This window comes from Sitodiplosis mosellana, unplaced genomic scaffold (assembly GCF_009176505.1).
Source record: "Sitodiplosis mosellana isolate CC-2019 unplaced genomic scaffold, AAFC_SMos_1.0 Smas_scaffold_6197, whole genome shotgun sequence".
Taxonomy (NCBI): domain Eukaryota; kingdom Metazoa; phylum Arthropoda; class Insecta; order Diptera; family Cecidomyiidae; genus Sitodiplosis; species Sitodiplosis mosellana.
Genome location: NW_022601438.1, coordinates 3,062,075 through 3,089,609, shown reverse-complemented (window position 1 = coordinate 3,089,609; position 27,535 = coordinate 3,062,075). Strand labels below are relative to the sequence as shown.

Here is a 27,535-nt window from a genome sequence, read left to right as displayed (position 1 = left end):
CTCTCTCTCTCTCTCTCTCTCTCTCTCTCTCTCTCTCTCTCTCTCTCGGCCAACAAATATTCCAACGATACGGCACACACAGAACATTAGCATACACCGAAGTGTTTTCTATTCGATATACGACAAATGGGGAAAAAACTCAACATTTTTAGCATTACAATTTAACGATTTTTTTTCCTCTTTTTCTTACTCTCTCTGTTTTTTTTCCCGTAATAGCCACTGTTCCCTGTTCCGTCAGAGTTCATTTTGGCTATTGAACCATGCCCAAAATCCAAACACAAGAGTGAGAAAAAGCGAGACGGAAAAAAAGCAATCAGCCGCTGACCTTATTTTGAAGAAAAATTGCGAATATTTAAAGCAAACAGTCGAAAAATTTGTATACCGAAACGCACTCGACGCTCTCTCACTCTTGAATGGAATCGTTGGATGAATGTGTGTGTGCTTTTTTTTTCTTTCGGCGTTGTTGTTAGATTCCTCTCATTTATTAACATGATTTCCGAAACACTAGATTTGCCATAGTAAGTCAATTACGGCCATCGAATATCTGTTGATATATCACATTGAGTATTTTTGCTGTTTTCAGCTTGTGTTGGTCTGTGTGTCTATGAATTGAAAAATTGCCGGCCCGACGAGGAAACATTTTTTTGAATGGTAAATGACCTGAACGAATGAACGAACGTGTACTCGGCTGAAGACACAAACATACACACATCGGAATGGAAAAAAAATTGTTTTACTCGTGCTCATATACACACGTAAAATCGATTTTTCGGTATTTATAAATTGATTGCAATGAGCACTTCACTGCAATTTACATTAAGTACTTCATTAATCCAACTGTTCGCATTTTTCGAATTCGTTCATTTCTCTGATTTGGCTTTTCACTTTATTACTCATGAACTTTACATAATATCACTGATAAAGTGAAATAAATCGCTTTTTTCGGGTGTGTTTTCTCTCTTTCTCGCTCATTCGCTTACTCTCGCATTCGACTGCAGTTGTTGTCAGTGCATCACGTGTGTTGGCCACCAATTTCGAAAAAACACCGCAATACGAATGGAAAAAAGAGTGTATGTGCTCATTCATTTTTGTCAATAATTTGAATCGCATGAGATCAAAGAATTCGGATTTGCGTGAATCGGTTTGTGTTCATGTGTGGTGTTGCAATGATAAAATGTTCTCTCTCTCTCTCTCTCTCTCTCTCTCTCTCTCTCTCTCTCTCTCTAACGCTTTGCCCATTCGACAGTGTGTGTATTTTTATAATTGCCTGCCGTTTTGCTATTGTTGATAAATTGTTTGGTTGGTTATTATGCGAACAGTTTGCTTGCTTACCGCTTATTGGTAATTAGTTCTTGGAAATTGACAATGAGTGAATGAAAACAAAACTCTCTTGGCGCAAACAAAACAATTACACTTGCCGTGCGTCGTTCTTCGCATCATATACAGAACGTGTGTTTGATTGTTTTTCTTTAATTCTCGCTTCTTGTTTCACTCTGCTGTCGGCCATTATAAAAATCGTGCAATTTGAAACGTTAAATGGTTAAAACATTGCGTTTCAAACGATAATTTACCTTCTAATTACATCAAGATGTTTTAATTACATGCGCTCCAGTTCGACAAAACCAGCTTGAAATTTATGCGAACCAAAAGTTCTGATCATCATCAATGCACTGCGTTACGTTTCGGTTTGTTTTTTTCTTCTCATTTCTTCTTTTTCAACTTCCTGCAATTTTTTTCTCTCAGTTTGAAATGAATGAAAAAATGCCGCCATTTTCAATTGAAATTACTTTGTGGATCTATTTAAAACTAATTGGCAGCTCTACTTCACGATTTGGATTATTAGTTCAATGCACAGTTTTGATTAGTTTGAATCAAATGATGAGAGCTGATGGTGGAGCTTTTCTTTGCCTGAAAATCGATTCGAGATGAAACGTTGCATAAATACAGAATAAGGGTGATTTGCTAAAATACATATTCTAATCCCAATCGCCATTTTCAACAAGAAAAAACTTGTTTTTCATTTTTTTTTAAATTTTCACGGAAAAAAAATTGAATTTCAATAAATTTTTCCACCTAAAAATGTTATCTAAAATCGTTAATTTCGTAATTGAAAGCGGAAAATCTGCTTCAAACGTTTCACTTGTGGTAGAAGAATGTTTCGTTCTTTTGAGTCAATAGGAAAAATGGTTGGACATTGAGTCAGTTTCTCTCTCTCTCTCTCTCTCTCTCTCTCTCTCTTTCATTTATTTTCCGCCCTTCTTCTTCTTCCTCCATCCAATTCACACATATTTCATTGTTCAATTCGCTGCTTATCAGCGTTCCATCACTACAGTTCTACAGGAGCACAGAATCGAGAGAAGAAAAAAAAAAACACATAAGTAATGAACAACAAGAAACATGGCAGAAATTGTAGTTTTTTCTCATCTTTTGAACATTGAAACAAGTTTTGCACAGCAAAAATGTCACATTATCATTAAGAATTATCATTAAATAAATTGTCGCTTCATTTTTGTGATTGCCGTGCTCTCTCCTTCTCTCCCTCTCTCCCTCTCTCCCTCTCTCTCTCGCCAACAATGTTGGTGTGCTGAGCAGCGCGCGTGGCCATTCAATAAAATTCGAAAAAGAGCGCGAGCGCGAAGCAAAAAAAATCAACTGGGCGAAAATTACACGCGGCAACCACAACAAGCATTGTTTCGGCATAGTATAAAGACATGCATAAATTAAACATGAAATAATTGTAATAATTTGCTGAGTGCTTGACGTTGTTGTTGTGCTGCTGCCGTTGTTTTTCGTCAATTGACAGTGAGATATGCGTTTACATGTAATCATCATCGCACGCAGAATGAAACGAGTGAGCGAGACTAAAAAACGTATATATATGCAAGGAGCGAAGTGAAGAGGATATAAACGGCCTGCTGAAATGACATCCCAAATTGGATAGAAAATACTTGTGATCGGTCGGCAATGAGATGGAAAAGAATTGAACCGTTTTTACAGCGGTGGCCAACTGCATTTCTGACATCCATATATGATTTTGGCTTCAGTATCGCAACGCACATCACCTGCATTCGGTCATTTTTTTCATTTGCTGAATGAGTGAACAAACGGGGGAGATTGATCAGGCCACTTATCGATACATGCCAATCAATTAAAAAAAATTATTTCATAATTTTTCGCTTTGTGAGCGACTCGGCAACGTTCTTTCACCACTATCGACCAATTCGAATCGAAATGCATTTGCACGATGGCAATGCTATGATTTTTTTCTTAATCAAAAAACAGCTATAAGTCTCTGCAAGAAAGAGAGTGAACGAAAAAAATAATAATAACAACAAGAACAACAACTAATCGATGTGCACTGTAAGCACTCTAAAATTGCAAAAATAAAAACAGAAATAGCAACAATTTAAGTGCAAATAATTTTACGCCATTTCTCTTTATACGTTCATTCTCTGTGTGTGCAGCGTGCAAACAACCATCTTGCTGAGAGCAGAAAAAAACGCTGATATGAGAATTGTTTCGCAAAATACAAAGACATTAGAACAATTTATAGCAAGGTTAATGATTCGCTAAGTCTATTTTTCAAATAAATTGGTACTGGCGTTTGTGCGTTTGATGCATTCACACACTCTACCCGTGTGAAAAAGAAATGACTGACTGACTATAACTTCAGTTGACTTTAGTTGATTGAATTTATATTTTTGTTCTAAGAAAATCACTTGGTCCCAAATGAAGCAACTTAGATTGACTTGTAACTTCAAATGATTTCAGTTAACTATGATAGACTTACACTACACTTTGTACTGAAATGTCAATCAAAGTAAGTCATTTTTGTCCCAAATTAGTTAACTGACTGTTCAGTTACTATTTTTTCACACGGGTACGTTTCTCTTTACTTTTCATCTTCTTCTCCTTCTGCTCTATTGCTGTCATTCTTTTTCTATCGTTTTCATCAGCTGCTGATGCTGATAATGTTAGATCTATGTTGGATTGCTTTAGAAAAATGCAGCTAAACTGTGTCAGAAGCAAACCGCTAACCATTTAAATATTGATGAGTATGCAAGACGACCTTTTCTACATTGTTATTCTAGCCGGATTTTTATCAATTGTTGTGCTAGCTGAAATTCCACCATTCATCAACTGAGAGTTTTATTTTGAAAAACAGTTTGATTTTGATTAGGATTTAATTCAAATCATTTGAAAGAAAAATTCCATCAATTATGAAAGAAGGTGGTGTGTAAAGAAATATTTCCTATCTTCAGCAAATTATTGTTTGTCCTTATTTTGTGTATTTTTCAAAGCGTCATTTTTTAAGTACACACAAAGTCTTAAGTCCATTGAAACTGGCTTCCGTCATGCTTTGTATGAATAATCAACTAATTAGGCAGACAGGTACATCGGCATATTTGCTGTGCACTATACTTGAAATTAGAAGTGATAGTTGTGTTAGTCGCATTAGTTGTGTCGATTCAAGAACGGTCTCTCATCTTTTATGCCACATCTCTCTTGCAATTGTTTAGTAATTATATAATTTTTGGAGTTTTACATAAATTTATTATATTTCGATTGATTTTTGTAAGTATTTTATCGAATATTCTTTTAATTCATTAAAATGTATAATTTCAAAAAAAAAAATTCAAACAAAAAATGTTCATGTTTCTCTTAGAATTTGATACAAGAGTTTCCTTGAGATTGGCCGTTTAATGATGGTTGACGACATAAACACAAGTGACCTTAGCATAACGGACGCATCTAAAAATAATGACAGTCAAAAGTCACTAAGCCATTATCTGCGGCATGGACTCAACGAAGACTGTTTGATGGAGCTGTTTGAATATTTGCACGTGTTTGATTTGATGCGAATTTGTGATCTCGACACCGAAGATGACCAATTTTTCACCGCATTAATTCGGGAACGCGTAATTGGTCAAATACTAATCGATCTCGAGTCACGACACTATACACAAGAGGGGATGCTACGGAAAACATTTGAAAAGTTTGGTCCATTCATAATACGATTGAAGATTCCGATGCAATCCGATTGTCTCAATCACATTATGCGAACAATGATTCAATGCAGTGGCCATGATGAAGTAAAAGAGCCAATGGAACGTAATCTCAATCAGAAAGCCATTCGATGTTTTAGCAAAATATGAAATGGTATGGTCATAATACGCAATCTGTGTTGTTTGAAGTGGAACAATTTGATCAAAGTTCCCAATCTCAATTTGACAGAGTTGGCTATCCATAACCGTTCGATCGGTGAAGAGGAATTAGCTAAATTCGTCAAGAAACTACCCCATTTGGAGACGTTTATTTGGCATTTTAATGACAGCTGTCCAGAAATTGGAGAGGCACTCGTCAAATATTGCCCAAAACTCCAAACCTACGGTGACTATTGTAGTAATGGATTGGTGTGAAAGAAACAGCTTACTCGTCAATACATCTAAATGTAAGGTGATGATCTTCAAACGTGGCTCGAAACCTGAATACACATATACTATGAATAATCAGACCATCGATAATGTCAACGAAATTCGCGACTTAGGAGTATTGATGGATTCAAAATTGAGTTTATCCCCACACATTGAATACATGACAAACAAGGCGAGAATTGCGTGGCAATTTGTCAAACGTCAAGCGCATCATTTCGATCGTGATACCGTGAAAATACTTTATAGTGCGTTAGTACGGTCAGTGCTGGAATTTGCAGCTACAATTTGGTCTCCCAATACTTTCGAACATCGTGAATTGATTGAATCCGTACAAAAGCAAATGATGATTTTCTACAATGGTGATCACCTGAATCGCGACCAAAATAACTATGTCCTAAGACCATACATTGAGAGGTGTGACGAAGCAGACATACAAACCCTGATTAGAAGACGAGTGAATGCCTCTGCTCTATTCATTCATAGCCTAGTATGTGGAAAAATTATTGCTCCAAATTTGCGAAATAAAATGACGTTGAACCCAGGGACCAGGTGTCTCAGGAACCCACAATTCATCAAGTTAAAACCATACAAACACAACTATTCATATCTTCAACCCTTCAACGTAGCCTGTCACATATTCAATTTGGCTTCTCTACGTATCGATCGTACACTGTCACACTATGATTTCAAAAGAAAACTAATAAAATTGCCTAACGAAGCCTTTAGCTCATGGACGAAACTAAAAAGTGATACATAAGACAAAATTAATGCTAATGTTAATTACTAGTCAAGATACCTATCTTTTTATTATTTATCAAATTATTTATTTATTTAACATTTATTTATTGAATCTACAAACCTACAAACTTATATATTTCTATTCAAACCTATTTAAGTAACTACTTGACTACCTCAATCATTTATTGAATTAAACCTACGAATCTAAACAACTAAACTAAACTAGAAACTTAAAACTACACGAAACCAAAAATGTAAACCTATTGTACCTATCATACAGCCAGTATTTGGCGGTGTTAATAAATAATAATAATAAATAATAATCGCAGTGATGATCCACACTTTTACGACTTTCTCGGTCAGTTTGAACATTTGAGCCGTGCAATTTTGACAACACGATCAATCACCGCCGATGATCTCGAAAGTACACTTCAGATTTTGGCCCGGAAAAATCAACTTCGCGAATTGACCATTTACCAAAAGATTAAAAAATGGATAGAGCCAACAAAGAACGAAAGATTTTTCGAGTATTCAAATGGATTTGCTGGTTTGAAAAGCATTTCGTTCCATTTTTCCGGCGGATGTTCGATATTCAACGATTACAGTGAACGCGAGTCATTCTTTCGCAATCTGATGACATCGATGCACGAAGTACGAAATGTTACATTGATTAGCAATTCACCTATAGGTAACCTATTAAAAATCATTCAGTTTGCACCACAAATTCGGCAAATAAACATCGTTAAACAGCCACTACACCAAATTCCAGTTGAGGTACGACGCATCCGGAAATGTATATCGAACAAATTACAGAAGAACGTCGAACTAAAGGCATATTGGACACGGTACGAATAGTCATGAGCAACGAACAGGCCAGAGAATTTAAAACATTGAAAAATATTGATGTAATCATCCGAATTATTGCGATGGATCTGACGAACCTTAATTCGATGATAAAATGGCAGTCATCATTCCATTTTTAAAGACTAAAATGAGACGAATTATATAGAATTACAGCGTTTCATATTCAGCATAAAAATAATTGATATTGTTTCATTTCCTATAAACCCATTACAATACTTCTGATGTACATGTGCTGGCGTGGAAAAGTAATAAAAGCAAATAGATTTTTCATGTCGACTACTAGCAAGCAAGCCAGTAAATAAATATGAACAGCAATGGCAGCAATAGCAAAAGCAACAGCAGCAGTATCACCATCAGCCGATGGCAAATGCGGATGATCGGTGTAATTAAACAGAGGAAAAATCTTAATCAAATTATAGGTTTTTCTTTGCAACAAATTGCATCTGAAACGCATTTCATGCTTTTCCAACACAGAGTAATCGCTTGTTTTTTATCTGTTGCTGCTTCTGCTGCCACAACAGTGTCTTTGCCTTCCATGTTCGATTTTCCAACAACAACAACAAAACCGAAACGAACATAATAACCGCAACCAAAGTACATTCGGGCGATAATTGAGTTTCTAAGAATTCGCGCACTAACCGCCAATTCTGGCCTTTATTGGCCACACACATGCACAATGCACATCACACAGACCGTGTGTATGCGCTGAACTTTGTGAAAGATAGATACTAGTATACGAACATCCTTTGTAGTGTGCATCGTTTCATTGTTGTTTCTAACTATCTTGCCAGCACCAATCATCCCAAAATAGACCAGTACCTGTTAAATGACTCCATTTTTTCATTGTTGTTGTTGTTATCGTTATTCGCAAATGCTTCCACAGCACATTGGACACAACAACGATGAACAGTAGCAGAAGCGAGAAAAAAAACGACGTCCAAATACTCAAAGAAGTACTGAAAGAACGCCAACTAAAATAAAGCGGCGCACACAATTTCTCTCGTGGAAGTGAATGCAATTTGTAAAAAGAACAAAGAAATTAACCGCTCAAAGTATTCTCTTGTTTGCTATGTGTGTGTGTGTGTGTGTGAGTTTTTTTTCGTACTTCTTTTGGCCCCATTGCATTTGGTGTTCTTGCATGCGATTGGCTACTGTATTGTGTATAGAATGTTTTTTTTTCATGTGCTGTTTCTTCGGTTCATATTTTCACAAAACTTTGTGTTGTTGTTTCTTTTGTGTGTACAAATCAGTCAAAGCATCCTTAAACGTTTAACTAAAGCCAAAAACTTTTACCTTTTCATCGACAATGTCATAACACTCACGGATAATTTCTCACATTTTTCGATGTTCGTCATTTTTTTTTCTTCTTTCGCTCATTCTCTGTGTTGTTTTCATCTTGCTGTATGTTTCTTTTTGCCATCCTCTTTGTCTTTGCTGTGGATTGCTGCCTTTTAGATCTCGTTGTCGTTCTTGTGTTTGGTTCTTCTTTTGTATCGTCGTCGTCATCGGGTAGTTCGAATATGTACCGAAAATGCTCTGCTCTACAAAAATCAAAGAACAAACGCGCGACTTTGTCTCACACACGCAGCCATACTACAGAGAAAGAGCTAAAATAAAGTAAAGCAGCAGCAACAACAAAAAACGTACACATAAATTTTGTGTATGACAATACAAAATTCCAGCTTTGATGTTAAACGCTCGCTCTCTCTCTCTCTCTCTCTCTCTCTCTCTCTCTTTGTAACTTGTTTCCATCATCTTCTTCAGAAACGGCTGCCGTTGTTGCTGTTGTTCATTTTGTCTTTTTCCCTTTGATTATGTTAGCGTTTCAAATTATTAGCGCTCCACTTTAAAAAGGGCACACCAAACGATGAGTCGACGTCGTCGTCGTCGTCGTCTTCCTCGCCGTTGCCGCTGCCATCATCCTGTTGTCGTCAATCCTTTATGTTTGAACTTTGTAGAACAAAAAGGGAAAAGCCCTTTGATTTCGTGGTGCAAGTTACAATTATCTACTTTTTTGTAGGTTGCTTTTGTACACACAGAGAAAATGAGCAATAAACTATGGTAGAAGGGGGTGAACTGAATGCGAGAGAGGTGCGTTGGATTATTATCATTGCATGAATTTCGGTGCATGTGAATTGTGAAATGTAAATGGATGTTGGATGTAGAGCAATAAACAATGATAGATGCGAAAATGAATCGTCAAAATGCGCACACCGAATGAACCAAATTGCATTGGAAAATTGGTGTAAGAAAATGGAACGCCCGCATAAAACACTTAAAACAACCAATTCATTCATCACAAAAAGACACAAACACACCGATCCATTGTAGGTATACAGTGAATACAAAGTTTTCTTTTGCCATTCCAAGGTATGAATCGCTTCATTGTATTAGCATGAAGTGGTTTTTATTTGTTGTCTAAGGAACATCCAACGAAATGCCAGAAGATTATGCGTTTACATGAACACCACCATCGCCGCCAACAACAACCGCCTCACATCACATCATCATGATGATAAACAATCTTTGAATTCGCTGCCTTTTTTTCGATTTCGTCTTCATCGTCTTCTTCTTCTTCCTTGGTTATCGTTTCACTCAGCTACCCCGAATTGATATCGAGTGTAGCAACCGTCTTTTCTGCCAAACACTGCGGATACATTTAATCAAATCAAAGTGATTTTCATTATTGTCATTTGCCATGGTCTCTCAAGTCGCATCACAAGTGATAAAGGATCGAAGCACTTTCGACATTTTCTTTGCAAACGACATCAAATCGCACAACACTGATTCCGGTTCTGATTCGGAAATGGTGCGACAAACATTGATTTCAACACATTCACGTTGAATGATGAACACGCTTTTTATTCGTAGGTAATTAAAAGGCGTATTTTTGATATGGTTTTTTTGCCATGTTGTTTGATAATGATTGCGCCTTCATTGTTGATATTTTTTCAAATTATCCCAAAAATACATCTTATACCCTAGTGTTTCAGCAAAGAAAATCGTTTCTTTGCTAAAACGCGATGAAAAAAGCGCACATATTCTTTTTAGAAAACTCGTACAAAACTTTCTATCGATTGAAAGTTTCATAGTAGTATTTCCTTTTTTGCTCTTTTTTGCTGTTCATTGGAGCAGAACAAAGTAGATGAAATGCAAATATAGAACTCTTTTGCGTCATTGTATGTTCAATGCATATCACGTTGCACATTCGATGCGGTTCATTCCAAAAATTTCAAATATTTTCCATACGACATGTGCTTTTCAACATTTCATTTGCACTTCTAGTTCAATACGTTTCACACATTACGCTTTATTGTCGATTGAATATTGCTATATGGATTTTCTTGCATGAATATTATGTTTCAGTTTCTATTAATTATTTGAAGAAGGGTGGTCTTCACCTCATGAAATTGATGAAAAATGTATTCAATTCAATTGTTGTTCGAAATTTAAAGAAAGGCACTTGACTTTGTTTAATTGAATATTTTCACATTTCCTTAAGCAAATAACACCTAAACATCTTTTGGATGCATTTTGTTTATAGATATCTTTTCATTTGTGTTCTGTGTTTATATGAATTTTTTTCCACACAAACTAATCACTGAAAGCAAATAATTTCCTAACGAAACTCTATTGAATCTTCCACATCCGCCGAATCAACTAACAAACAATTAACGGTGATTAGTGCATATCGAAAGCTATTTTACATTACGATGCCTCAAAATTAAAAATATATTCTTTAAAAAGCGCTACTCTTCAAGAGTTGTTTATTGCCTTTAGATAAAAGTTGCTCTTCATAAGCCGAACAATCTATTTCAAATCGACAATTTTCTATTTTTTTTTAAATTTTCTTTCAAATTTTCATTCTTAGTTTGTTATAAGCAGAAAAAAAACTAAATTTCCTTTACTTATACGAGTTGAAAAATCACTTGCTGCTTGCAACGCCATCTACCATCAATAGATGTGGAAGTTTGAATTAGACGTGAACCATAGTGCTAATGTTCGAACGAATGTATTGAGTATTTTAGTACATGTGCCTATGATCGGCGAGTGACAGTTGGTGTCAAAAGTACCTGATAGTAATTCGGCATGTGCAAAACAAAAATCTGAAATCAAAAGAAAAAACAATGAAATTCAAAATAGATAAGTAAATATAGAATGTGTGAAATAGATTCGAAATAATGGAAGCAATTGGTGAAACAGAGAAGAAATTTCAGCCCAGCGATCAGGAGAAACAAAAATATCGTATGAGAGGTATGTGACAAATTCCAATGCGAAAATTCGTAAACACCAAAGCCAAAAATATTGAATAAAGGTGTTTAGCGAATGTTGAATGTATGATTGAAAATCCTCTGATTTGATTGTGGATTTTGGGAACAGCTGCGGCATTTTTGGCGACTGTATCGGGTATGGCAGCATTTGTGGGATTTAGTCGAACTATAGCAACTGCACGAAAACAAGACCAACAACTGTATGAACAAGCAACGGTCGAAACAGTGAACCTAATCGAATCTGGCACAAGATTAGCAACGAGAGCTCTGGCATGGGGTACATTTTATGCGGTGCTTGGCACTGGCACATTTTTCTATGGCATTTGGAAATTGTCAGGAGCAAAAAATGTAACAACCGAACATAATTCTAAAATGTTGACAATCGATTTCGTATCCTAATACTCATGTTTGTATCAATCACATTTACAGATGGATGAATTCCGGCACAAAATGGGTTCAGTACTGCCAAAAATTAGCAAAGATACTCAAACTAGTCGAACGGAGTTTGAAGGACTCAACGATTTAATGAAATATTTATCGACGCATAAAAAAACGGAATAAAATCCATTGCAGTAGAATTAAAGCGCGAAATGAGCTGTGTACGAACGACTTTATGAATAAACCATTTTATTTAACAAAATTAGGAAGAAAAAATAGATAAAAAATGGGAAAATGATGTCTTGGATTTCTTTCTGTTCTCAATTTCTTTGGCTTGTGTACAAAACCATTAAACCAAAATCAAAATATTGTTCATAAAAATGGATTCATCTACTGAAAAAAAGGGGATTGAATCTTCATTGACCTCACAATGATTTCTTATAGTAAAACAAAGAAAAATCAAATATGCTCTGACGTCACGAATGAGTTCATTTTTCGCTTCGACACGGAATCAGATGGAAACACTTGACTGCATGATATCAATCTATCTGTGTCAATTGAATGCATCATCGTGCCATTTGAAATCCGATTGTTCGACTTTGGAATTTATTAATTGCATCGCTTTGGTTTGGTTTGGTTTTATTAGTTACTACACAATCACACGGCCATAAACTATAGCGTTTCCAATCGATTGGTTCCGGTAAGTACATTCGATATTTTTAATGAATTAATCAAATTTTCCACAATTGTTTTCATTGTTCCCAACAAAATGAATGTAATACAGTGAATGCAAGAAGTCGGATCTTCTTCTCCTTATCATTGCAAAATTCGTTTTTATTCCATAAAAACCAATATAAATTCTACATTTTTTCAAACGTGTAATAACTTTAAACCGTCCTAAAAGTTATTTCACGTTAGGAAAACTAAAAGTTACATTGCGTTAGAGGGAATAAAAAGGAATTTCACAAGAAGAAGAAGATGTGAATTATTAGTCGTTAATGTAATGCAAGCGTTATCTTGAGGTTTAATACAAATTTTCACTTTTTATAGGACATATACAAATGAGTGACCATAGCACAATACCGATGCTCAAGTACAATGGCTCACAAAAGTCGTTGAGCCATTATCTGCTGTTTGAATACTTGCATGTGTTCGATTTGATGCGAATTTGTGATCTCGACACCAACGATGACCAATTTTTCATCACTCTAATCAGAGAACATGTAATTGGTAAAAGACTAATCAAACTCTGGTCACGACGCTACAAAACATGAGAGTGGACGATGTGGAAAACATTTGAAAAATTTGGTCCATTCATAAAGCGATTGAAGATTCCGATGCAATCCGATTGTCTCAATCACAAGTTGCAAACAATAATTCAATACAGTGCACCCAACACTCTGACCGAATTGTAATACGTAAAACAACCAACAGAAGGCTATGATCAAGTAACAGAGCTGGTGGACCGTAATCTGATTCAGCAAGCCATTCCATACTTTAGCAATATACGAAGTGCTATGATTGATATTGATGGAAGTTACAACGGTGTAATGTCTGTATTTTACGAAATTTTTCCCAATTCAGGTCTATTGAAAAGTCTCAAAATTCAGGGTCAAGACGATAAGAATTGGTTGAAGTGAATTTAGTCACAGTTCTCAATCTCAATTTAACAGAGTTGGTTGTCTACAACCATTCGGTCGGTGGAGTGGAATTAGCTAAATTCATTGGGAAACTACCCCATCTGGAGACGTTTATTTGGCATTGTAATAACAGCTGTCCAGAAATTGGAGAGACACTCGTCAAATATTGCCCAAAACTCCAAACCTACGGTGACTATTGTAGAAATCGCAGTGATGATCCACACTTTTACGACTTTCTCGATCAGTTTGAATATTTGGCCCGTGCAATTTTGACAAAACGATCAATTACCGCCCATGATCTCGAAAGTACCCTTCAGATTTTGGCACGGAAATAATCAACTTCACGAATTGAACATTTTTCTATGTAGTGATAACATTATACAGTCAAACGACAACTGTATTACGTATTCCAATGGAATTGCCAGTTTGAAAAGCATTTCGTTCCATTTTGAAGTCGGCGCTTCGACAGTTAGAGATTTGAGTCATTACGAACCACTCTTTTGCAATTTGATGACATCGATGCGTGGCCTACCGAATCGATTAACCGATCATTCCTATTTAACCTATCAAAAATTCTCCAATTCCCAACACAAATTCGAGAAATAAACATCGTTAAACAGCTACTACACCAAATGCCAGTTGAGGTACGACGCATCCGGAAATGTATCTTAACCTCGAATTTTTATGTTAAAACAAAGAATAATCAAATATGTTCCGATGTCTTTACAATATTTTTTCAAATGAAATAAAATAATCCATACAAAAAATTTAAATCAATTAAAATTTGTTTATTTTTCGCTCCGTACATTGAAACATATGGCAACACTCATTTGTACAATATGGCAATTCAATATTTCAATCGGTGCTGCCAAAGCTGTCAGATGCAGCATGTATGGTGTTTTTCTGTCATTTTTGCACAGGCCTCGGTTGTTGTCATTTCGAATCGAGCACTTTTTTTAGGATAGAAATTACATAAATTCTCATCGATTTTATGAATAAATCAAAATAGTTGGTAGAGTATGCGGAAGTTATTGAATATAGCGAATTTACCATGTAAATTCCAGCAAATTCGTGGTGTATCGTCAGCAACGGCGGGTATAACAAAAACACATCGCTTGCTATATTGTCGAGTTTATCCAACGACTCTCGTTCAACCGGACGGCTCAACGATTACAATTCGATATCATGAACCACGCCAGATTATTCAGGTAAGTGTTCAGCCTTCTCATTGAGTTTGTGCTATTTTTCTGGTTCATTTTTTTTAATATAAATGTCCTCTTTTTTTGCTCACAGCTACCGCTTGATTTGACTACATTGACGGAGGAAGAACGAAAGAGACGATTGGAAAGTCGTAAACCACAAATCGTTATGAAAGTTGAAGAAGATTTGGAGGATAACTTCAGCGCCAGAAAATACTTGCGATACGTCAAGAAATGAAGTTTTTTTTTCTCGAATTTGTGCTATTGTATTAGAAATTGCCATGGAATCAATTCTATGGAACTAGACGACAACCGAAACTTGTTTGTTGATTTAAGTCAATAAAATATGTTGAGTTTTTATAAACTTGGGTGTCGATTGTTTTGTTCGTTTTTTTGCAACTAAATCTCTGAATGATGAGCATTTCTGGAATTGGCAACTAATGACCACTTTTTTATTGGCTCTAAACGCAGCCAAGTGACTTTTACAAAAAACTTACCTTTCATTGAAGAATAGATCACCAACATCTGCTTGAAATTCAATTCTTACCTACTTCAATTGGATTGATCGATGAAGAGAAAAAAAAAGCAAAGGAATGAAATCGCTGTATTGAAACTTGTGATTTGTTTTGTTTTGTTTTTATTGTGGGTCATCAAATCTAATACAATTGTATTGAATATTTATTGGTTTGTATTCATAAATAGGGGCATCAAATTGTTGGTTCACATGACATTTAATCATTTGTTTTATTTTTGAATGTTCAAAATATGTTGTGTGTTAAATTTACAATGCGTAACGTAGAATGATAATAATTTATGGCAAATAATTCAAGTAATTTTGATTAATATCGTATGTGTTCCTCTTAGAGTAGCCGAATTTTTTTTATAAAGTATAAAGATTTATCGTTTGTTAAATAAATGAACATTCTCTACGAAAGGAATTCAATGAAGTAGCTGAAGTGATGTGGATTAGACTGAAGTAGATTTTGTTCGAAAGATTTATTGAAAGTTGCACTCCGGGTCAACCGCATCGAACCTGGATTCATTGGTTACATTGTCCAATATTGTTATGCGGCGGAATAATTATTTATACTGATTTCAAATGAAATCAACCTCTTGAATGACACTTCAAGATAAATCTCTTCTGTAAAACAATGAAATCGCTAAATAATATTTAATATAAAGACAAAATGTCAAGAAAATAACATTTAAAATCAAAAATTCGCTAGCAAAATTTTTGATTATGCTTCGCACAATGAAAAAAGAGGAAAAAATTATTCAATTCGAATAAATCAACTCAAGTAATAAGAGATCAATGAAAGAAAGATGCGAATTTAAATCTGTATAACGAAATAAAAATTTATTAAATTGCACAAAATATTTGTTGACGCGCTTAAATATTTTGCTTAATGTTTTAAATAAAGCTTACACAAAATTAAATCTAACCAAAGAAGCGAAAAACAAAACCTAAAAAAAAACCATTTATAGTTGTTTTCCATCTTATTCTGACTGTAGTTATATAGGCGGTGAGAGTGATCTTTTTCAAAGATCTCCACACCATTGGAATGAACTAATTGAATGATGTCCGTATGTGTATGTGTGGCAATCGAAGACTACCATTGATGTTTAAGTATTGAGAATCAATGATCTTGATGATGTACACATTTACCGCCCTCAATAGCGGGGACTCACTACATTTACGTACTTTGTTTCTTGAAGAGAGAATTCTCTCTTGTTCGTCTTATTCAATCGACCACTTCTTTCAGCCGCTCAATGACATGTTTCTTTACATCCAATTAACACACACAAAAAAATAAACAAATTATTCCTACCAATAAAACTGATTAGCTACACATTTGTTCCAAATTCAAAACACGTTTATAATTTTCAACATAACTTGAAAGTTGTTTCTTTAACTAGCGGTAACCGACTGTGTGTGTGAGTGTGTGTTTATTTGTTCCTCACGTGTTCGTTTATTTTAATTTCCTTTTTTGGTTAATTAATGCTAAAAAATATATATATTAAATTTTTGAAAACTTAAATGTATACTTAAAATGAAACCAGCAAAAAAAGGACATCATTTCAATTGGTGATTGGCAATTTTTGTCCATTGGAAAATCTGAATGTAAAATCTGATGGAGCGATACAAATTAACAATATGTGTGTGTGTTTTTGTTTTTCGTCGGGATTTTCGAATTTAGATTATTTGGTTGTTTTGGTTTTTGTTTTGCCATAAGAATTTCTAATTTGGCATCGGCGTGCATCAGTCGAATAGTTCTTGTTGTATTAAATACATAGTTGGATAGAAAATAAGTTCGTATAAAAAAACAACGTTCCCACATTGTTGGCAAACAACACATTTTTGCAACGATTTCTCTTTTTTGGCGGAAATTTACACGTTTGTTCTGCAGTATTTTTTGTTTGTTTGAATCACTGGAATCCCGTTAAATGCACGAAATACGGCAAAAGTTTTGTTGTGTTTTGTTCGCTTTTCATGAGGTCGAAACGGGAGATTTGTTTGCTATTTATTTTGGATATTTCACAACGATTATCGTATGCAAATATATGCTAATTTTCAAAGCTCACAAACATTTTACCGCGCGTACACACAACTCCAGTGCCAGACATTTAATTCGATACCCACACACGAATATTCAAATGATAATTACATCAATTAATCAATCCATTTGCTGCAGATAGCGCGTGACAAATGATTGTTTGACGATGATAACGGTTGCAGTTGCACATTTATTTGGGTTCTTTTTCGTCGCATTTAATCATTTAAACTTCATGTATCATGTATCATGTGTTTTCGAATAAACATTCATTTGGATTGCAATTCGGCGTATTTTCATGTTTTTTTGTCCTGCATTTCTTTTGATTAACACATCTTAGCCGTTACACAATATTTTCAGATGTTTCTTGAGTTTAATTAAGTTTTCTTTGTTTGTTTTTTTCTTCTAATATTAAATACATATTGTTTTGCTAAATATAAATATGCTTTCTCAATTATTTCCATTTAATAAATAGTAGAGATTTAACATTAGTTCGGTTTGCATATGACTAGAAATAGGTATGTGTGTGTGTATTTTGTTTAGTTCATTCAAATGTCTATTCAGATTTACTCTGAATGTTTCAATTGATTGTTGTTTTTCTTCTCCATTTGATTGATATTTGGATTGTATGTCTCAAAATATGTTCTTGTTCACGTGCTATGAGTTAATGTTTTATGGTTTTTGTTTTTTCTTCTCTTTTTGTTGTTGTTGTTGTTTTGTTCGGTTTGACACAGTCTGAACATCAAAATGGAACATACTCATAACATTTATAATGATAACCTTGGGGGAGGAGTAAAACTAACATCCATTTTCATTATCTACTGGGATTCTTGCTGTAAAGAACATTTATGTTACGCATTTTTTTTTTTGTCCATTTCATTAAATGAAAACAATTAACTGAAGAAGGAGAAGAACACCACAGGGAGATGGTGAATATGAATTTATGAGTCTTTTAGAAATTCATCATTAAACTTCTAATTTCATGCTAAGACATCGATAGTCAACCAATTCTGGCCATGAACTCAATCCACATTTGAATGGGCAAGCGGAATAATGAAACGTAATTCTGTTTTTAAATGAAGTGCCTCTGAGAAAATTTTTCAGTAAAAAAGCCCCACAAAAATATTGTCTGATAAAAATTTGTATGAAAATCTTATTCAGACAATATTTTTGTGGGGCTTTTTTACTGAAAATTTTTCTCAGAGGCACTTCATTTAAAAACAGAATTACGTTTCATTATTCCGCTTGCCCATTCATTTCTGGTTGACTGCTTTTTAGGGTTAGAGCTTAGGTACTTTGAGTGTTTACAATTTAATTTAATCTAAGATGCTTCGATTTTGAAGAGAGTCACGAAGTGAATTGTAGAGCTGAAGCTGTTGTTCCGGCTTCAAATTGTAGATCTGGAAGCATGAAATGATCGGAAATATATTATTATTTATATATTAACACAAACACTTTTTTGATTCGTTTTTTTTCTTTTAACTAGACATTTTATCCATTTTTATTTTATACGAATCGAATCGAATCAAATCAATTCAAATGACTGTCGCGCTATCGTACCTGTTGCAGAAGTTTTGCTGGTGAAGCGGTGCGTATAAAGCTGGAAATGTAAACGTTCACAAATGTTGCCATCAAAAATTGACAGTCGAATCGATCCATAATACCACCATGGCCTGGAATCATATCACCAAAATCCTAAAAAACAGAATTAAAACCGTTTCATATCAAAATTGTGAAATTGAACTAATTTTGAATTCTTGAAAACGAATTAAATCGAATAAAATTCCATACTTTGATCTTGAAAGCTCGTTTGAATCCGGAAGCAAAGAAGCCACCGAATGGTCCAATCACTGAACTGAATACGCTCATGGACAATGAGTGCAATAGGAATGGATAGATGGTAAGTGTTTTGTTGATTTTGAACTGAAAGATGAAAATAATTAATAAAGAAAAATTTCCAATAATGTCATGAAATGTTGTGTCATACGTACCATTGACAACGAGTACTCTTGTGGTCTGAATAAGTAGCTTGGTTCACATTCCATGCCCATGCGGCCGGCCGCCTCATTGTATTCAATTGGGCATATGAAAAATTGATATTGACACAGGAGATACGAGAAAACGACACCAAATATGACAGTAGCAAAACCACCGCCAATGAATCCTTCCCACGTTTTCTTCGGGCTGAGCTTAATCAATGGCGTACGACCGAAGAAAAATCCAAACAAATATGCCATCACATCGTTGCACACAATCATCGACACCGGTACAATGAACCAAATCAAACCTAGACAACACCGACGAAATATTCAATTGATTGCGGGGTGTTCAGTTAGTACATGCTTTATTGCTATGTTTTTGTTGTTGTTTCGTGTTATTATTACCTTCAAATATGTTCTGGATTATTAAATAGCTCTGTGTCACGACAATCAACAGGGCGACATGAGTCCATGCAAACAAACTGAATTGTTTCATATAGTATTTTTTGACTAGCGACAACACAAACCAAACGAAACCAATGCAGTACAGAGTGAACGAAAGGAATCGATGATAGGTGACCAGAAATCGTAGTGTATCAACACGATTCACCACCACACTATAGTAATCCACTAGATTTTCCCCGTAGAAAAAGTAATTGGACGTGAGCAGGAAATACCATGAAAGGCTTCGGAACCATGGCAAACCATGGATGCGATACACTTGGTATCCAATCGAAATGATCTCTTCGAAGCATTTTACTTGCACCAGAAGTGTCTGAAAATAATTGAAATGGATACGATAAATATGCTTGTCCCATAGCGAGTTGTTCACAATTGTGTGTCGAAAAATTTATGAGTAGAATGAATTACCGTTATCATTAGTGCCAAGGGACCACCGTAGATGATTAGACAGAATCCCATTATCATGATAAACGTGAATATTCCACGAATGATGTAATTCTTCCATCTGAAAATAGCCATACAATTGTTTCATTGGGAATTGAATGTTGAAGGATACTTCTTCACTTCTATCTCAACACAAGAGTCTTAAAAAGCAAAACCATCTAACTCACTTGTCTGGTAGACCCTTCAACGCTTCTTCCAGTACTTCGGGCGTTTTGTCCGTTCCCTGTGGCAGTTTTTTGGCCAAATCTTTTACATATTTCTCGTCGGGCAGTCGTTCTTCCTCCGAGTCAACCTGAAACCGAGTAAATGGAAAAAAAAGTCAGTCATGCCTAAATATCTATTTCTGGAATCGCCAAAAATAGCTACAAAGTATTTACGCTCGCAATAGAACGAGGCGGTTGAAAGAGGGAGAGAGATCGTTATATTTTCGGTTTGAAATTGGCAATTTAAAAATTCTCGTTGATTTATATTGCACACGGCAACAGATAATGAGCTATAAACAATGGCAAATTATTCACATGACGCCACCAGGAACCGATGTAACAAATTGTGTGAAATGCACGGCGCGGCGTAACTTAAACTTTGATCCTATTAAATAGAAACATTCTAACTGCGGCTATTTTTTTTCGAGCCGTTACACCATCAAGCTTTTTTTTCTTCTCTTGAATTTAAACTGCTGCGGAGAAGAGATTTACCGTCAATCGATAATCACTACCTCAGCAACCGCAGTAATTATATCCACCTGAAATATTTCATTTTTTCAACATGAGTCATAAACGTAAATAAACGAAGGAGATATTTATTTGTGATATCGCGTTCACATTTATTGACTCATGAGTCTGAAAAATTCGATGTAAATATAGATTTCCATAGTGAATACGGGAATTTGTTTGCCAATTTTTTCTTGTCCCTTGTTGCTATCGATACAAAAACAGTATTATTTTTTTCGTTCGATGTGTGGCATTCGCATTGAACCGAGTCAGGCACATTTGCTTGTCATCAACTGCATTTTTGTGTGTTACAATGAAGCCCCACAAATGACTGAACGATGTGAGCTCACACATTCAAGTTGTGAAATTAATTGTGATATCAAATGATGTTTAGACATTCGCCGAGCAACTCGACAACGACGACGACGACAACAACAAAAACCCCATCAATGTCAAAATCCAGAATAATCCTACAATATAACATTGCATTTAGACATGAATCTATTTTTAAAATGAAAGTGACTATTTTTTGTCGAATGAAAATTGCGATAAAAAAAGCCGTGTTCGATTGTGTCGCATTTTTTTGTTTCAGCTGTTCTTGACTCAGCTGTCCATGGCTAATCAGTTTCGATTATGCGACGTGTATTAGATTATTAGGCGTATGTGGTGCCATCGGAATCGAAAGATACAATGAATCACGGCCGAATGAAATCAACATGAAATGCGGTCAACAGCAGTTGCATTCAAAATGACGCAATTTTGGATTCACATTTTGTTTTTTTGTTTTCAACGAAAAATCAGAGGAAAAAAACTTTTCGGCCGCAAATACTACAACGTAGAAGTGTACAAAACAATATACAAAGTAAGCGCTGCGGTTAAAATAATTTGTGGGTCAGACTGAAATGGCGTTTTGCAATGGAATGATTTGTTTGCTGACTTTTTGTACGAAATGTAAGAGGTTTGTACACAACGTACACCGTACATGATTATAAGTAAGAACATGTGTAGTTTCTTCAAAGCCCCTTTCAATTGGCTTGTTTTACAACAACTAATGAAATCTAAATGATATTAATGACAATGCGTTTTCATAATCAATCGATTCTTTCTTTGAAATTCAACTCAATTGTTGAGTAAATTCAGACAATGAACAGAGCATGTGTGCATCTCAACTATTGTCCCTTAAAATGACTAAATTGATTTAGTGCACTCAATCCAGTCCAATAAAAGCTAATCACATTTGTCCGAAAAACAATGAATAACATAGTATACAGCGACAATGTCGTCAAGCACTGTCAATTGGCAAAAATTGATGCTGTGTGTAGATAAATGAATAATCCGGTCACTAGGACTCCAAGTTTAAATCACTCATCGCCTCTATCAATCACCTCACAATGATTTATTTATAATCTTAGATGAATCAGCTCACAGTATATTATGTGTGGAATCCCTCGTTTAAATCATATTTACGATACTAATCCCCTTGTTTGGAGTGGTTTGGTGGTTTTACTTGGTTCACAAATGTCGAAAAGCGAAGAAAAACAAAATATCGAGGTCTTTGAAACCATGAGAACAATGAATGTCAAAAATAATTGCCAGTAATCAGTCTATATGTTGTTGTTCATTGAGAGCAAAGATGCAGAAAGAGAGGGAATTGAAAAAAAAAAATGTAAACACCGTTGACCGTCATTCCGTATGTTTTCTATCGTGTTCTGTGTGTCAAAAGATCAGCGAGAAGAAGAAAAAAAAATCATAAATAAAGAAGAGTATCACGTATTCAACGGCCCGAAAATAGACATAATGCATCATATTGAATGCTGCAGTAGCGTTTCTAGTACAATGAACATAGCTCCATTGAATGTGACAATGTCACTCCGAAAATTAAAATAGAAATGCCATTGGCTTTCTTCAATAATGCTTTTTTCAAACACGAAATGACGTACGACTTGGAAATGCCCCCGCATCGCCCAAACAAACCAATACAAGGAAAAGTTAGAAAAACAAAAAAAAAACTTCTGTTTATATTTACATGATCAGAGGAGTCAGCTGTAGTTAAACCACTTGGTTTTTTATGATGCGGTTGTTCATCATCGCTGCCATTGGCTGCATCACCGCCCGCTTTGGATGCACTAAAATTATCGTCATCAACCTGTTTTCCACTATCGTCATCGGGTTTTCTACGTCTTAAATCAGCCATGTTGATATTGAATATCTCTCTCGTGCACTGCAACTGTTTGTCACTCACAAAATTCTAATTTTTCTTTCTCGCCTCCAAATCTTGGCTACTTGATTTTAAGCCAAAGAAAAAATCAATTGAACAAAAGACCAAATATCACCTAGCTCTGAGTACAATAGTTTAAAAAGCGAAATGTTATCGTTCGTAAATGAAATGTTTATTGTTTGTTGTTTTGTTTTACTGTATTGATTTGTAGATATCCTTGCCACTTGAATGGTGTTAATTAGTACAAATTAATTGAATTTAATGAATCGGATATATGGATGTTCTCGGTCCTATGCGGACGAAACTTTTATACTAATTTGATGTCGTGGGTGCGTTAAACGTTGTTTGTTTCTTGGCCTCAGCACACGCGAAAAAAAGCACACACAAACACAAAATCACTTAATGGTTCTAATTTATATCACAAAATGCACTCACTTCATCAGAGTGTAATGTCAATGACGGGAAACAACCATAAAAAAAACAACTATTCGCTCTGCAAGAGCAATTCTCTCTTATTCGCTCTCGTTTTATTTCGTGCGCGCGGCCTATATGCTTGCTGGCTTCCAGTCTCCGTATGCAGAGTTGCAGTTCAGTGCTGACAATTTGTTTGTATTATGTAGTTGATTGATTTTCGATCGGTGTGTAATTCAATTAGAGAGAAAGAATACGTCGATTTTCACTTCGATTCAATGGCTATTCTATGCTGTTGTTGTTTTCATTCTTCGTTTCGTCTCTTCTCTGTTGTTGTTGTGAATGGCAAACACATTGATAATTTTGCTAAGCAAATAATGTACATGTATCGTACCTTATACGCATACACTCATATTATAGAATACTCAAGTTAGTTGGTGTGCGACAAAGCGAGCGCAAGCGAGCGTGCAAAAAAAAAATCCACAATTTCGCTTCCTAGCAAATCATATTTCTTTTGTTTCGTTTGTAAAGCAGAGCAGCGCGACCACACAGTACAGTTCACGTTCCCGTGTGCAATTATGTATGCATTATACACAGGAATACAGCAGAGAAGAAATTATTATTGCAATTCAGTCGTTTTCCGCGAGAGTTTGTTTTGTGTTGAGATTTGTTTATGATGTGCGATAGATGTGCGTCGTTCGACCTCTAGACTATTGCTCGATACTGTGATGTATTCGTTTTTTTCTGTGTGAAAAGTGACAAAATTTGCATGGAAATAATTCAATTATGTCGTCACCAATCTAATGGATGAGAAAGAGAGAATATCTGGCGCGGTGCTCGCATAAACATTACAAAAGATTGCTGCGATGCAAAAATAAAGAAAACACACACAATGTTGTTTGTATACACACAACCTGGGGAATAGAACACCCGAATTATAACAAACGGTTTAGTAGCTGAGCGCGAGAAAAATGAGTTCGATATCCACTATGTGCGCACAGTCTTTCCCCTCGTTCTTTCTCGCGCTCTGTCTAATACAAACTTTTCCATTCGAGATATATGTAGACTCTGGGAAGTGTTTTTCATATGACTTGCTGTCGATATATATATATATTTCTTTATCGCTATCTTTTTGGATCACGTACACATTGGAACACGAGCGACGTCGTTTCGTATGGCACACACTCAATCGGGAATTCAGTATTTTCTGTGTGCTACTGCTTAGCTGATGATGAGCTTTTCTTCCATAACACAACCTAACCGCGTATATACACCAACATACACATATACAATCAAAAGAAATTCACATTAAATGCACTTCACATTTCATAATTCACTTTCGATTTATTTTCAGTGCAACACACTCATTTGCACCGGTGAACGAATTTTCAGTATCGATGACATTCACTTCGCTGCTTTTGCTGCACCTAAGTCGATATTCCGGAATGAAAGAAAAAAAATATGTTAGATAATAATGATATGGATACAATAAAAAAATTTGTAATATATAAACAAATATCATGTGAGAAAGAGATATGGAAACGAAACAGAGAGAGTGCGTTGTGCGCAAGTTCCATTAAAAGTATTGTTCATATTGCACGCATACGCGTGCATGGAACGAGGCCCCAAAGATATTCAACATATCGAAGAATTACAAAGGCGGAAATTATCTATTTTACAACCATTAACACGAAGTAGCGAGAGTGAGATAGCGAGAAGCATATGACAGGGCCTGAGAGTGAAGCCCATGACAGATTATTCTCTCTCTCTCTCTGTGTGTCTCTATCTCTCTCGCAAGACGGGACTTGTTCAAAGAAAGCAAATACATTTTTCGGTTGCTTGGACTGAATGTTATATTTTTGGGTACGTCAATGCAACCAGCGTATATACGACGATGACATAGCGCTTGAAAAAATAGCCACAAACATTCGACAAAACGTAATCGTTTGTTGACGTTAAAAATTTGAAGGTTTAACCGCAGCAAAGAAGAAGCCGAGACACATAGAAAAGGAACAAAAATTTACGCGCGACACGTCGATTTATAAAGCTATATTTACTGAGTCTATGACCAACACAGCGACAACAACAACAACTGAACGCGCGGTGTCTCTTCGATGAAATTAATTGATTTTCGTCTTTGAATCAGCCGATTATCATGCGATAAACCAACATTGATGTGTTCGAAGTTTGTAAAAACGTGCACTCTGTTTGACGAACTTGAAATTGTTCAGACCGAATTGAATGTGGTTTCATTGCAATCATTTCAAGTATTCCAAAACGGTGAGCACGATATAAAATTCTATTGATTAAGAACCCTAATTGGAATGCAACGTGAAATTAACGAAAACAATTAAGAACGTTAATTTCACAGAAATACACAGGCAACGTGTTGTTTACTTGCTATACAAACGGAGTGTCTTTACATGCAACACGCGAATGCACGCGTTGTCGGTTTCACTTGATTGACTGTCTCTTTCTCACGCTTTATGTGTATTGCTGCGTTTCTGTCTTGTATTCTGGTTCTTGATCAAAACAATTCACGGCTACGCGATATTTCACTGTGATAGTGTTGAATTTCATGAATTAATCATAAAATGCAATGGGTTTTCTTTTTCATTTGAGTCGAGTGCGATATTTTAACACGATCACGGAACAAGTATTAATGTATTTTATGATAATTTCACGCCTCGAATGTGTCTGATCGAAAAATTATGCTGATTTTCATTTCTTTCTTCCGTTCTTTTACACTCCAAAGTTCGGTTGGATTAAAAAAAAAACACACCATGAATTGAGTTATGAATATGAACACTGAATGATTTCGATGAACTGAGAGAGATAATATTCACTCACTATAAATCCAAACAGCTGTTAATACACAGTGGACACTTTGGCCGTGAATGAGAGATGAGTTTATTTTTTCTTCTTGCAAAGGGGTGTCAAGACCGCGACCGATTAATTGCTTTGACTATGTGTTTCAATGTTTAGATACCATGACCGATTTTGAATGACTGTTGTTTTAGTATCGCAACTGGTATGATTTCTGTCAAAACGAATGAAACAAATAGGTGATGGAGACATTCAATGTCGTCGGTATCGGAGAAATATTCAAACTTCGCACTGTGACGGGAAATTGAACCAAAATCAAAAGACTTCTTCATTTCTTTATTATATTTTGTTATTTTCAATGCATTTGACTTGAAATATCTACAAATTGTCTTTGTTTTGCCGTCCGATTTTCCAATTCAACTGTGAACTATACGTTGAAAGCATTGAACGCATCCACTTTTACTTTTTTTGAATGTCAAATAAAAAAAAGCGCCAGCTGTCAAACTTATACACAATGCACATCAATTCAACGCTACGACTCGAACGAGTGTAAATATTTTGAAAAATTTGATCCCAATTAAAAATAATTTGCTGAATTTGAATAGAACGAATTGAAACGTGCACAATGGAGGAACTGTCGAAATTACAGCATTCGCCGGAGGTGGAAAACATTTGCACCGAATATGATAATTATATAAAAAAAAAAGGAAGAGATTGTCACCGGTTTGGCTGAGATGCACACCACATTCGATACATTTAAGAAAGCTCTCATCGAAAATGGATTCGAATTTCCCGATTCCTGCATCACGAGCTTGCTGCAAATTACTCAATCGATGAAATCATCGAAGAAACTACCTGAGTCTAGTGAAAATGATTTCATATCGGAGCCTGATGCCCATCGATTGGCCTCGAAAATCCCAGGTTTGGCCATGCCCAATAGAATACAAAACAAAATGAGTGAGATTGAACTGGAGAAAAGTGAGAAGAGAGAACGACCAAGACTCGGGAGAGATCGAAGGAACGAGAAAGGGATAGAGACGGAGACAGAGACAGGGAAAAGGACAAAGACTGATCGTCAAGAAGAAGCCGGTCCAGATATGAGTTCAAGGTAATTTGACTATTTGCTTAACTGCTTTTACTTTCAGTACATCAGTTTTGTGAACATCAATTTTTAATAGCAATAGAAAGTTATCAACGATTCGTTGGAATCTTTCAACACTATTCAAACCAAATTCAATGAACAAAACCAACTTTTCCCCCCATTTTTAGCAGACAGTCTAGATCGAAGGAACGCCGCACATCGCTTGAGAGTCGGAATCGGAACCGAAGCACAAGTCGTGATCGACGACACCGGTCGCCAGCTCGCAAACGAAGCGCAACACCATTGCCCGATGGCCCAGAGCCTGGA

General features: G+C 35.6%; 5 protein-coding genes across 10 annotated transcripts in view; 3 read left to right on the top strand and 2 right to left on the bottom strand.

Annotated features, from left to right (window-relative positions):
• LOC129577255 (putative ATPase N2B) overlaps window positions 1-27,535 on the bottom strand; it is a 115,647-nt gene that overhangs the window by 71,563 nt on the left and 16,549 nt on the right. The gene's annotated exons all lie outside the window — the stretch shown is intronic.
• LOC129577259 (transmembrane protein 242) lies at window positions 11,079-14,103 on the top strand. Its single transcript, XM_055463993.1, has 4 exons — window positions 11,079-11,291; window positions 11,418-11,656; window positions 11,738-12,386; window positions 12,737-14,103. Exons 1-3 carry the CDS (start codon window positions 11,219-11,221, stop codon window positions 11,867-11,869), a joined length of 444 nt encoding a protein of 147 aa, XP_055319968.1. The 5' UTR covers window positions 11,079-11,218; the 3' UTR covers window positions 11,870-12,386; window positions 12,737-14,103.
• On the top strand, window positions 14,229-14,909 carry LOC129577260 (39S ribosomal protein L55, mitochondrial). Its single transcript, XM_055463994.1, has 2 exons — window positions 14,229-14,534; window positions 14,620-14,909. Exons 1-2 carry the CDS (start codon window positions 14,346-14,348, stop codon window positions 14,761-14,763), a joined length of 333 nt encoding a protein of 110 aa, XP_055319969.1. The 5' UTR covers window positions 14,229-14,345; the 3' UTR covers window positions 14,764-14,909.
• LOC129577254 (phosphatidate cytidylyltransferase, photoreceptor-specific) lies at window positions 15,133-26,355 on the bottom strand. Of its 6 annotated transcripts, none has more exons than XM_055463987.1 (11): window positions 26,152-26,355; window positions 23,696-24,728; window positions 22,699-23,628; window positions 20,130-20,254; window positions 19,927-20,023; window positions 19,462-19,831; window positions 19,069-19,364; window positions 18,869-19,000; window positions 18,638-18,772; window positions 18,337-18,477; window positions 15,133-18,112 (listed from the first exon to the last, which is right to left on the bottom strand). In XM_055463987.1, exons 3-10 carry the CDS (start codon window positions 22,864-22,866, stop codon window positions 18,394-18,396), a joined length of 1,407 nt encoding a protein of 468 aa, XP_055319962.1. In that variant the 5' UTR covers window positions 22,867-23,628; window positions 23,696-24,728; window positions 26,152-26,355; the 3' UTR covers window positions 15,133-18,112; window positions 18,337-18,393. The 6 variants fall into 6 exon arrangements, with proteins under 6 accessions (XP_055319962.1, XP_055319959.1, XP_055319957.1 ...); XM_055463984.1 differs by having other exon boundaries at window positions 22,699-24,101; window positions 24,344-24,728; XM_055463982.1 differs by having other exon boundaries at window positions 22,699-24,728.
• The window catches only part of LOC129577086 (ATP-dependent RNA helicase DHX8-like), an 11,705-nt gene continuing 10,855 nt past the window's right edge, over window positions 26,686-27,535 (top strand). Inside the window, exons 1-2 of the mRNA XM_055463547.1 lie at window positions 26,686-27,235; window positions 27,397-27,521. Of these exons, the coding sequence (XP_055319522.1) occupies window positions 26,862-27,235; window positions 27,397-27,521 (499 nt within the window). The 5' untranslated portion in view covers window positions 26,686-26,861. The remainder of the gene's footprint in view (window positions 27,236-27,396; window positions 27,522-27,535) is intronic.

Bases quoted from the DNA above. Each gene is read 5' to 3' on its own strand.
- LOC129577260 (XM_055463994.1), top strand. From the start codon at position 14,346: ATGCGGAAGTTATTGAATATAGCGAATTTACCATGTAAATTCCAGCAA. The intron at 14,535-14,619 runs GTAAGTGTTCAG...TTTTGCTCACAG, and splicing joins AACCACGCCAGATTATTCAG to CTACCGCTTGATTTGACTAC.
- LOC129577259 (XM_055463993.1), top strand. From the start codon at position 11,219: ATGGAAGCAATTGGTGAAACAGAGAAGAAATTTCAGCCCAGCGATCAG. The intron at 11,292-11,417 runs GTATGTGACAAA...TTTTGGGAACAG, and splicing joins ACAAAAATATCGTATGAGAG to CTGCGGCATTTTTGGCGACT. The intron at 11,657-11,737 runs GTAACAACCGAA...TCACATTTACAG, and splicing joins AATTGTCAGGAGCAAAAAAT to ATGGATGAATTCCGGCACAA.
- LOC129577254 (XM_055463982.1), bottom strand. From the start codon at position 22,866: ATGGCTGATTTAAGACGTAGAAAACCCGATGACGATAGTGGAAAACAG. The intron at 20,255-22,698 runs GTAAATATAAAC...ACTCGGTTTCAG, and splicing joins CAGCTGACTCCTCTGATCAT to GTTGACTCGGAGGAAGAACG. The intron at 19,001-19,068 runs GTACGTATGACA...TTCATCTTTCAG, and splicing joins AAGAGTACTCGTTGTCAATG to TTCAAAATCAACAAAACACT.